The following is a 12,604-nucleotide window of genomic DNA, read 5'->3' on the forward strand; positions in this document are numbered from 1 at the left end:
TAAACTATTAGAGGTTAAGATTTTTTAAAAAGGTTTCCTTGTAAATGTAAATCAGATCATGTTAGTCCTCTGCTTATAACCTGCCTGTGGCTTCTCAATGCATTTAAAATAAAATATCTGTGCCTTTACGTGGCCAACAATGTCCATATGATCTAGCCCTTGCCTACTACTCAGATGCCCCCTGCTCCCTTCCAACCACATACTGGTTTCCAGCACAAAGCCATTGCCTCATCTGTCTCCCTTCCTCAAATGCTCCCCTGATGAGCTTGTCCTTAGCTCAAAGAACATTTCCTCAGGCCTACCTACAGTACATCTGAGTAAGGTACACTGTCTCCTTTCCCACCTTGCATTATTGTTTCATTTTTTTCTTAACACTTATGAATATTTAAAATTATATTTTTTTGCTTATTTCTTTGGTGGTTGTTTCCCCTACTAAAATATAAGACCTATTTGAACAAGGACTTTGCTTTTCTTTTCTGGTTCACAACTGTTTTCCCCAAGTCCAGCAAAGAGGCCAACACAGTAGGTTTCTTACAGAGTCTTGTTCTGTCACCCAGACTGGAGTGCAGTGGTCTGATCTTGGCTCACTGCAATCTCTGCCTCCCAGGTTCAAGTGATTTTCGTGCCTCAGTCCCCCAAGTAGCTGAGATTACAGGCGCCTGCCAACATGCCCAGCTAATTTTTGTATTTTTAGTAGAGACAGGGTTTCACCATGTTGACCAGGGTGGTTTCAAACTCCTGACCTCAAGTGATCTGCCCACCTCGGCCTCCCAAAGTGCTGGGATTACAGGTGTGAGCCACTGTGCCCAGCCAGGTTTCTAAATACATGTTGAATGCATGAAGTAGAGCTTGTATTATTATATTTGGAGCTGTTTGTTCAAGATACAAGCTTGATGTTACTATGATAAATCTTTTTATTCCACAGAAATAAAATATCTCAAATGAAATATTAGTACAAAAATTATTTTGAACACAGTAGTTATTCTTAAAGAAATTCAGGGGTGAATACTTACTATGATTGAATCACCACAATGTAATTTATCTTTCTTGAATATATGCATTTTTGTGGGACGGGCTGATGTTTTTTTTCCTTGAAGGGTAGAGCCATTGTATTGATGAAATACCAATGAAATAAACAAAAATGAAATGTGGATAAGCTAAAAATCTAAAATTAGATTAGTTGTTGAGTAAATATATACAATATGCAAAGAAAAAAGATTAGTATCAAAATCCAGAAACAATGGGGAAGGATAGAAATTCTAAATATCTGAAGATGAAAATATATTTACATCTAGTCAATTTAGTTTAACAATAGGTAAATGCCACAAAATGGGTCTCAAAACAATACTGTTACCATTATTCACTAGGGGGTTGATGGCCAAAATTAAAACAACCCTCTGGGTAACTTTTCACCTTGATTTTGCATTTCCCTATGTCTTTAGTTTGGTCACTTCCTTTTCCTTCAAAGATCCCACATTAAGGATGAGGGAAGGGAGTGAATATTAATTTGCAGAGAAGCAGCTCATTACATGATCATTTTAAGTAACACCCAAATCCTTATGTAAACATGGATCATGTGTTGAGCTTTTAATGAGTATGAATGCTTTCAAGGTAGGATTTCAAGTATTATAAAGTTAAATGCTAAAAGTGTTTTGTTTCCAGTGACTAAAGAGCTTGTTATTTTGCAATTAAAACGTAACTGCGAATGCAAGGTAGTCAAGATTCTATCTGTACCTTTCAAAACTTTGGCTTCTATGAATAAAAGTAGTTCAATCAGCCAGGTGAGAATGACCTTCAGATTATCAGTCTGGAGCATTTAGGCTATCCTTCATGTGTGAATACAGTTTATATAAGTTTCTACACTCACATTTTTTAAAATTTTATAAGCTGATAGTAGTAACATACAGAAGGAATTATAACCTCCAAGTCTAGAAATTTGCAGTCTTTCAATGTTCTTTTGTGAGTGTTAAAGTTTTACAATTTAAAATTACAGGTATGCTACAACTTTAATCAATACTTCAAATTCATATACAAGAAAGACTAGACAGTGATGATTCACTTTGTCAAAGAATGTGCCATTGAATGTCTGTAAATAGCTCATCTATGACAGAATATGGCTTCTCCATAAAATCATGGATATCTAGTAACTGCTTTCTTCTTCTTTTTTCAATTAACAAATGGTATTGCCAATAGTATCACATTGAGTTGCTATCTTTTCTTCTGAAGATGCCAAAGCTGCCACATCTGTGACCTTTTTCCATACTTTTTCAGTGGATTTGGTAGTTTAACACCTCTTTACCACAATGTTATTTCTTTTTAGTGATAGGGGAACTGAGGGAGTAATAGACTTGTCAGCAATCACAAAACGAGATTATAGCAAAACTGGAGCTTACTCTTGATCTGTCCAACTAGGAAATGTAGTTTAAAAAAAACTTCATCCTGACTGGCCACATATAATATTTAAAAAGAAAAATAAAGAAGTAATATAGTCATTAATGGATTTTGTTTGGATTTTCTGTTACCCTACATTGCAGCATTTAAACTAGCTTGTAAAACCACAGAGCTAATATCTTACATTCTAAGTTAAATTCCATAAAATATAATACAGGTCTTAATAGGACATTATGTGTATTTCAGTTCAAAATGCACCCTTTACTTTTACCAAATTGCTACATTTTGCTTGAACATCAAAGGTCTTTGGAAGTCAAGGAAATCTTCATTAAAAAAAAAAAAGACAACATTGTTTCATAGTATATTAAACTCAAAAAGAGTATTTAATAGAAGTTTCCTTAAAAACACCTCATTATCAAGTAAGCATTTGTGCATCTCAGTCAAATTATATTTTTCTTTATAATAGTATTTATGGAATTTTATTAGCCTTAGTTCTTTCTCATTACATTTTTTTTTCCTTTTTGGGCAATACCACACAATGGTCTCACTGAAAGGGTTTATTAATATGATATTGTTCCAGAAATGGAACCCTACGAAAATCATAGTAATAAATCAAGTACTACTTATTGAGACAACTGATATTTATTTCTAGCAAATGCTTTGTGGAACCTGAAAACTATTCTCCATTTTGTATTTTTCTATTAGGTTGGTGCAAAAGTAATTGCAGTTTTTGCCATCATGTAAGTGACAAAAACCACAATTACTTTTGCACCAAACTAATAACAATTTGGTAATAAAAAACACAGAAAATAAGCATAAACTATTTCTAAACTCCAGAAAAAATTGTTGACTGGGATATAGGTAGTCCAATTCTTAATACACAACACAGGGAATGTTCAATAAATGTCACTGTCTAACTGATAGTATTAATGCTAAAGGGTTACTTCTCTTTGCCTAGGCCATTGCTTAATTTCTATGGAAAGTATTTTCTTTATCCCATAATGTTTAATGCATCATTATTATTTTAAATATAATATACCTTCATTGAAAAAAAAGAGGTTTTCTTGAGGATCTAGAGTTTACATTCCAGGATTTTCTATGAAATAATTCACCATCTGGTACTGATGAGGTTAGATAATAACCTAGGAAAATTTGGGGATATGATGTTTACAGATGATGAAAAGATCTTGCTGTAGCAGTTTTTTATTTTCATCAGTAGAAACTGTCCTTAGTTTTTAACTGCTTTTATTCCCCTGCTATGTTTTCTAAATGTATCTCCCATGCATCACTGCAATTTGAAATATTTGAAAAAAGTACCAGGTACAGAAGAAACAGTCAAGTTGGGGGCTCTAAGAGCAGTAATCGAGGATTCCCACAGCCTCTAGTATGGTCTCTGGGTACAGGCATGCAGCCTGGTAACTGCATTAAAACTCCTAGTCTTGAGGTTTGGGACTCCAAGGATCTCTTTATTCCAGTGAGTTAGGCTACCATCTTACTTACTAACCACTCTCTATACAGGGAGCATATGTACTTGCATATACATACTGCTTTCTATCATTTAAATTAGTTATTGAAAGGCTTTCGATTCTTTGTGGACCAACTTTTGAATTACATACTTTTTTGTTTAGATATAGCTATGCCACTTTTTGTCCTCTACATTGATTTCCAACTTACTTGCAAAAATCAGAATTCTTATTTCTTTGCAGCAGTTTGATGTAATAAATTCTGTACATTTTTAAGGGCAAATGTATAAAAGTATCTAGGGCTTTTAAACTTTTGGAAAACAATATTTTCAAGAGAACTATTAAACACAAATCCTTAACCATCTAAATGACACTTTTAAAAGTTATAAATCATATGCTTTTCCTAAGATGTCTTTTAACATCTTTAGCCCCCTCCTCACCAGAAATTTAGTCCACTTCTGGATCTCTTCTAAATTATCTTTATCTTTCCTTTCATCTCATAATATATCATTTTAAGGAGAAATGGTCTTACAGATTACTTTAAGATTTTTCCTCTAAATGTACCATTTAAGAGTATCATAACGAGTAATCAAGAAGTTTATATGATAAGATAATGTAAAGGGATGAGCAGGCATATAATACTCATTTTTCCAAAAGCACCACCATCAACACTACCCATTATAACCACCTTAAACATCTGGTAAATCAATCCAAAATTAAATTAAGCTTTTATAAATTCATATTGGGTTTAACCATTTGATCTAACTTATTGATGGAAAACTGCCTCTAACAATTACTGAAATTACAGACTTAGAAATGAAACATTCCATTAGCTATCTCTGCCACAATAGCATAACGTTACATTTTGTTCCATTACTTTCGCCCACCCCCTTAAGAAATAGGGATTTTATGTCGTCTTATTTCACATTCTGACTCCAGTCACTTGGGTTTGGAGTGCATGGTTTCCACTAAAGTTAAAAGATCTAGCTCTATAAATTACAACTAAAGACCTAAAAAATTCTCTGCAAATTTAATTCTCAAAACATCTTTTGGGATAAAAAGTATTTCTATTCTTCAAAGATTAGAGAACCGAGTTCAACGATTTACTGATTTAAGTTATCATTATGTGATTGCTAACGCTGCAGTAGATATGAAATCACGATTTCCATTAAGACTTAGATTTTACCTAAATGACGACTGCTTTAGTATGTCAAAGTTTAGGAGCCCATCCCCATTTTTTTAAACTGCTTAAAAGAATGGCCTTAGTATGCCAAAGTTTAAGAGCCCATCCCCATTTTTTTTAACTGCTTAAAAGAATGGCCTTACCATTTTCTTTGGCCAGGAACTAACTACCAGATGATAAATTTGCCAGTACTTTCTTTTCATAGTTGTTCTTTGCATTGGAACAGGAAAGGGTGCTTTATCACTCGTTACGGTTGTTCATGGCCCAATCCAAATCATATAATACGCTGGCTGCTACTAACAGTTTTAGAATAAACAAAAAGAAGAACTATAATGCAGTAGGTTCTACATTTATAAAGCCCATGAGCTGATTTCGTGCCGAAAGTAAAACAGTCTCAAGAGTTTAAATGAATCCTGGAATCACAGCAAATTCAGGAAATTTAGGAATATGTTGGTAACCCTTAAGCTTTTTAAAAACTGACTACACCCTGGGCAAGTAACCACCCCCTGATGCCGTTGTTGGAGACAGAATTTCTGGCAGGAAGATAATTTTCTGACTCAATCTGGCTTGTCGTTCTTGTTTAATCATCCCCATTTCTCTGAACATTTTACTCCTCTGACTACAATGGTCAACATTTATTTTCAGAAGTTTTAAAGTGATTTAGTTCTTCCAGCCGCACCTCTTTTTATCCCATCTAAGTCTTCCCCAGCCCCCATTCCTATCGCCCTCGTTTCACTAAGATTTTGCTAAACATTAGACACAAGCACATGACCTCCAGTCTTCCACTGTCTCGGAACAAACCGACATAAAAACATCTGATTAGTTCCATTGTAAGCTTCCCTAGGCTTAGAATTTAAAATGGTCTTTAGCTCGTCAATGCTTAAAGAACCTACAACACAAAATTTAAATTTAAAAAATTTTAAATAAAGAAACCGCTCCCTTTTTTAACCTTTAGCCCCGCCCATTGCCCCCCACCCCAGGTTCCACGCGAAACTGCAGGAAACCGGAGGGGGCGGAGCGGTGACGTCACGACGCCGGTGCGTCACGGAACGGCGGCGGCTGCGGCGCTGGCGGTGGTTGCGGCAGCGGCGGCATTTTAGTCGGCAGCGGCGGCGGCAGCGGGGCTGCTGCTCCTCCCAGCATCCCTGGCGCGGCCATTTCAGCCCCATCTTGGCCCAGCGGAGGGAGCTGCAGCCGCCTCTTCAGCAGTTTGAATTTCAGTTTCTTCGGGGTTTAGGAATTGGGCGCACCGAGGAGGAGCTGAAGAAGCCACCACCGCTACCTCACACAGCCGGGGCGCCTCCGGTCCCGTGCCAGCGGTCTGCCGCCGCCGCCCCTCTCTGAGAGAAGCCGCGAGGGGAGGCCGAGACCGCCGTCGCCGCCCGCCCGCAGGGGTGGTTCCCCCTGTAAGGGGAGGACCGAGCCGGCTTTCCCCTCCCCCAGAGCGGGTTTCCGCCTGAGGCAGTCGACATGTCCCTGGGGCTGAGCTCCGGATAGAGCCGGGGAGGGAGGGCCGCCTGCCCGCGCCACAGCCCCACCGCCCGCCCGCGGACCTTCAGCCAGCTCCGGCCCGCGGCTCCCGGCTGAATTAGGCATCTCCGACTCCGGACTCGCCGCTCCTTCCCTCAGTCAGAGAGCCCAGCGCTGACGCCGGCACCGGCCTGAGGAGCCCGAGCGGGGCAGCACCGCCCCTCACGCCGCCGCCGCCACCGCCTCCTCCTCCTCCTCCTCCTCTTCGCCCTCCCACTCCCACCCCCAGCCAAGGCCTGCTGACCGCGCCGAGCGCCGAGCTGGACTGACCACGGCTGCCCGGAGACGAGAGAGGAAGCAGCCGACCCGCCCCTGGGTTCGCGCTCTCGCCGCCTCTGAGGGAATTGAATTGAGGCGCCGCGGCTGCGAGAGCTAAAAAGGAAGGAGGAGCCGCCGCGGGACTGAGACGGGGGCAGAGCCGAAGAGACCGACACGGAGAAGGAAACGAGGAGGAGGATGTCTCACCGGGCGGCCAGCGCCTGGATCAGCCCGTGACTCTTAACAGCGACGGGCCTCAGACCCCAGCGCAGACTCGGACTTTGTCTTTGGGGGCCCGTGCTCTGCCCTCCCCGGTTTCCGACAGGACCCAGAGGAGCCGGCGTGCCTCTCTGCCCTCCAGCCTTCTTCACCATGTCCAAGATGCCGGCCAAGAAGAAGAGCTGCTTCCAGATCACCAGTGTCACCACGGCCCAGGTGGCCACTAGCATCACCGAGGACACCGAGAGCTTGGACGACCCGGACGAGTCACGCACAGAGGACGTCTCCTCCGAGATTTTCGACGTCTCTCGAGCCACGGATTATGGCCCTGAGGAGGTCTGCGAGCGCAGCTCTTCGGAAGAGACGCTTAACAATGTTGGGGATGCGGAGACTCCCGGGACCGTCTCCCCAAACCTCCTCCTAGATGGGCAGCTGGCAGCGGCGGCTGCTGCTCCCGCCAACGGAGGAGGAGTCGTTTCGGCCCGGAGCGTGTCTGGGGCGCTCGCCAGTACCCTGGCGGCGGCCGCCACTTCGGCCCCCGCCACCGGAGCACCCGGCGGCCCCCAGCTGGCGGGCTCATCCGCCGGGCCAGTGACTGCAGCCCCATCTCAGCCTCCCACCACATGTAGTTCCCGTTTTCGCGTGATCAAGCTGGACCACGGGAGCGGAGAGCCCTATAGACGCGGCCGATGGACGTGTATGGAATACTATGAGAGGGATTCAGACAGCAGCGTCCTGACTAGATCCGGGGATTGCATTAGACACAGCAGTACTTTTGACCAGACTGCGGAGCGGGACAGCGGCCTGGGCGCCACCGGAGGGTCGGTGGTGGTAGTAGTGGCCTCCATGCAGGGGGCGCACGGGCCCGAGTCGGGAACTGACAGCTCCTTGACTGCTGTGTCACAGCTACCCCCGTCGGAGAAAATGAGCCAGCCCACTCCGGCCCAGCCGCAGAGTTTTAGCGTTGGGCAGCCACAGCCGCCGCCGCCACCCGTAGGTGGGGCTGTGGCTCAAAGCTCGGCTCCGCTGCCGCCGTTCCCGGGAGCCGCGACCGGGCCGCAGCCAATGATGGCAGCCGCGCAGCCCAGCCAGCCCCAGGGAGCGGGGCCCGGGGGACAGACTCTGCCGCCGACGAATGTAACCCTGGCGCAGCCGGCTATGTCCCTGCCTCCGCAGCCGGGCCCTGCAGTGGGCGCCTCCGCGGCGCAGCAGCCCCAGCAGTTCGCGTATCCTCAGCCTCAGATACCGCCCGGACATTTGCTGCCCGTCCAGCCCTCCGGCCAGAGTGAGTACCTGCAGCAGCACGTGGTCGGCCTGCAGCCGCCAAGCCCCGCGCAGCCCTCGTCCACCGGCGCCGCAGCGAGCCCCGCCACGGCGGCCACCCTTCCCGTGGGCACCGGCCAGAATGCTTCCTCGGTGGGCGCGCAGCTCATGGGCGCGTCTTCCCAGCCCAGCGAAGCCATGGCCCCCCGGACGGGACCAGCGCAAGGCGGGCAGGTCGCGCCTTGTCAGCCGACTGGAGTGCCCCCGGCTACTGTGGGAGGCGTGGTGCAGCCGTGCCTGGGTCCTGCGGGGGCTGGGCAGCCCCAGTCCGTGCCTCCGCCGCAGATGGGTGGCAGTGGTCCGCTGTCAGCCGTACCTGGTGGCCCTCACGCCGTGGTGCCCGGAGTTCCAAACGTGCCTGCAGCCGTGCCCGCTCCAAGCGTGCCTAGTGTGTCTACCACTTCTGTTACTATGCCAAATGTACCCGCGCCTCTGGCCCAGTCGCAACAGCTGAGCAGCCATACGCCAGTCAGCAGGAGCAGCAGCATAATCCAGCATGTTGGGCTGCCCTTAGCGCCAGGCACACACAGCGCACCAACAAGTCTACCACAGTCTGACCTAAGCCAGTTTCAAACTCAGACCCAGCCTTTAGTCGGGCAAGTCGACGATACTAGAAGAAAATCAGAACCCCTACCTCAACCACCACTTTCTCTCATTGCTGAAAATAAGCCTGTTGTGAAGCCGCCTGTTGCAGATTCCCTGGCAAACCCCCTTCAGTTAACACCTATGAACAGTCTGGCCACCTCTGTATTCAGCATAGCTATTCCTGTTGATGGTGATGAAGACAGGTATGGAAATCTCTATTTTAAATATTTGATAGAAATGCTTGGCCAACATTGTAGCTTAGGATGCAACTTTGGGAGATTTGTTGTCAACGGAGGCCCTTAGCATTTTTAAATACAAAATTTAGTGTTTGGTAAAATTGATTTAGATTGCTGATGCTGATGTCAAAGGGTGTAATGAGCGAATTGGTCTTGTCACAGGTGTTTAAAAGCAGTAAAATGGGTAGGGATGCAACATTGTTTACTCAAAAAAAGGTGAATTTAAGCTTAATGCTTACCATTTAATGGTGGTAGCTAGTGTGTTATGCTCCCATAGAATTGTCCTTTTCTTACATATCAATCACACTTGAACACGTAAGGCAGAGAGATTTGTCAGTGTGAGTTTTGAGGCTGAGACATAATATTACCTACAAGTTTTCCTTTCTGGAAAACCAGAAGGTCCTCTAGTGAAAAAAAAAATCCATGTAAGGAATCTTCTCCAGTGTATCTGGAAAGGCTGGAGACATAATGGTGAAATGTCAAATCCGGCTTTGAAGATCATACTTAGTTCAGCCTTTTGATTAAAGGAGGTACAAGGTCACGAGTCTTCCCAGGGACTTCTCTAAGATACTATTTTTTTGTTGTTAAGCAAAAAATGTACTGGAAAGATATTCTTACCTTCCATCAGTCTATTTACTATAGGAAAGGGAGGTTGAGATCGATCCTTTAAGTGTAGTGAAAGCTACAGTTCTTAAAATTAAGAGTAATTTTATAATAAAAGTGTAAATGTTAATAATTGGCTCCCTGTATTTAGGGATGCTTTTTTTAATGGCCTAAATAAGAATTGGTGTATTGCTACACCAGTGCCACAACAGCTGATGTTTGGTTATGGTTTAGTGAGGATTTTTGTGGTTTTGAGGAGATGTCACATGTAAATTTGACATACATATTGCAAAATTTTAAAAGCTGACTTGTTGCAATGTTTTAAAATTATATTTAAAAATTATAGAAAAAGTTTCAGGAATTTCACAGTTAGACATTTCTTTGCTGGGGTTTTTGTTTAGCGAGAGGCTAATTTTAGGTGTTTTTAAAAGATACAAACTAATATTATGGATTTCCAGAATAATTAGTATGTGGAAGAATACAATGACATGTATGTTAAAGCTTTCTCTTCCTATGATTTCTTCTGAGTTCCTTCACATTTCTTAACCTCCCATTTCTAATTAGCCTTGTATTTTTGTTATATACTTCTGTGGTTTGAAAAATACTCACTGACTGAAATTCATTCATCTTCTCTGCTTTTTGTAATTTAAAGTTCATCTTTTTTTGTAGGTGACTTGCTTATGGGGAGTCTTTCTTCACTTGAGAACGCTTAGAGAATACCACGTGTCCATAAGTGAGCTCAGCTAGCTAGTCATTGAGAAATTTTGTGTGTATGGGACTACTAAGTAAACTGACTCCACAAGCCACTCAGAAAAATCCCTCTACTTTTATAGTTGCTCCCATTGTCACACACAGGGACACACCTGTAACACAGATTGAGTTTATTTTTTCACCTTTGGTAATAATCAACAGGCATCTTCACTTTTCTAGCTGCCACAAGCCAATTTTTTCCTGATAAGTTGGCAAATAACCTTTTGCTTTCCTCTGTTCCTGTATACTGCCCATATCTCTTCAAGAAATGATGACTGGTTTCCTGAGCTACCCCGCTTTCTGTACACACACACACCCCTCCACCCGAGAATGCAGATTACATTTTCCCTTCTGTGCACACCTCTCTCAGTTTACAGCATCCATACTTAGATTCCTCAGAACTTTAGTACGATGATAAGGCATGAAGCAGAGACTTCTGTTGATAGATGGAAACTGAAATGTATTCTTTAGGGTATGACATCAAAAATGCATTTATTTTTTCCTCTTACTGTATTAAGAGTCGGTAATCTGAAAACTCTCATTTCCAAATTTGTGAATGGTTGAACTACAGATACTACTGTATCAGTGTTCTTACCAGTTGCCACAGTTAATTCAGTGCAGGGGTTTTGATGTATGTGCAGTCCTATTTTAAACATGACACTTCCCTCCCTTGCCCCAATCATTTAAAATCTACATTGCTTACCAATGTTCATTTCTGATTTTTGTTACAGTCTTTCATTGGTTTTTAACTTGACATGCTAGTTTCCAAGATGTAATATTACACATTTGACTGTTTTGTCACTGGTCCAACATACCTGGTGAAGGAATAAATCCATTAGGTAGAAATAGTTGGGTTTTTTGTTTTGTGTTTTTTTTTTTAATAGAAAGCTTTGGTTAAAAAAAAAAAAAAAAACAGGGTATTTTAAAATTTTGTGTTTGAAATTAAATAACAGTTTTCCAGGCATATGTTTAAATTACTGAGATGAGTACTTTTGAGGAGACTACTATCTTAACTGAAAATTTTAATTTTAATGTGATTTTGGGTTGCCGCCTTAAAATCTGCATGTTTTCAAATTTGAAATAAAACCAACTGGAGTGAGAGGTCTTGACTAATTGTGATTTAAACTTTGCAAGTAGTTTGACAAATTTCAGATCCTAAGGAAATATTTGTAAATAAGATATATGCTTTTTTTAAAAAAAATTAGGACTTTAGTAAACAGTCTATTTCTTTGAGAAAAGAAAGGAAAATGGGAAATTAACAAAAAGATTGAGGTGGTTTAGGTTGACACATTGAAAACTCTTATCTTGAGATTTTGGTTCCATTACCTAATGCAAAGTTCTATATTGGCTTAATTTTGAGATCATTTATAATTAAAGAACCGGGCCTTATAGTAATACATCTTAATATTATCACACCTTTAAAAGGCTGATGGTTGTATATGCAAAAAGTTCTCAATTAGCATTGCCTATTGACTCTACATTATTAATTACCATAAAGTTTATCTTTCTGGCCATTTTCATTAGAAAGGTTTATGGTCAGTTGTTGAGACTCTTCAAATTGATTTTGTGTAAACTGGTGGATGTGCTGGTTGAAAATACAGTTCTTAAATATGTAGCTACTTTTATAGTGAACTTTACAAAACTTGTTTAAACTACGTACACACTTAACAGTCTCCTGTAAATGAGAGGAGGTGCAAAATATTACTGGCCCTTTTGGAAAAGGAACACAGTACAGATCACTTTCCATAGATAGCCAACCAGTGTGAACTCTGTAGGCCGCATTCCAGGAACTCTTAATGAATGGCTGCAATTGTGAGCTGTCATCTGTGGCCAAAAGACTGTAGAAAACCTGATTCTAAGGATCCTTTGGTGGCAGATATTTCTATGTCTTGTTAATGGTTTTATTTGTGTGGTTTGCTAATGATCACTGATAAAGTATTATACATTGTGAATGTTAAGTGGTGTGTCCTGGTATGTGCCATAAATACACATTTTGTTTGTACATTTATATATATTTTAAACCAAATTCTGCTGCTTTTTTTACTTGAAGTTTAAGTGAGAGG

General features: G+C 42.3%; 1 protein-coding gene across 4 annotated transcripts in view; it reads left to right on the plus strand.

The window, feature by feature from the left end:
• Window positions 1-1,070: 1,070 nt before the first annotated feature.
• The window catches only part of TSC22D2 (TSC22 domain family member 2), a 56,872-nt gene continuing 45,338 nt past the window's right edge, over window positions 1,071-12,604 (plus strand). For all 4 annotated transcript variants that reach the window (XR_010111467.1, XR_004670771.3, XM_003826641.7 and 1 more), the window contains exon 1: window positions 1,071-9,155. Coding sequence is in view for 2 of the 4 variants with exons in the window: in XM_003826641.7 (XP_003826689.3) it covers window positions 7,198-9,155 (1,958 nt within the window). In the remaining 2 variants the exon portion in view is untranslated. The remainder of the gene's footprint in view (window positions 9,156-12,604) is intronic.

Source organism: Pan paniscus, chromosome 2 (genome assembly GCF_029289425.2).
Source record: "Pan paniscus chromosome 2, NHGRI_mPanPan1-v2.0_pri, whole genome shotgun sequence".
Classification (NCBI taxonomy): Eukaryota; Metazoa; Chordata; class Mammalia; order Primates; family Hominidae; genus Pan; species Pan paniscus.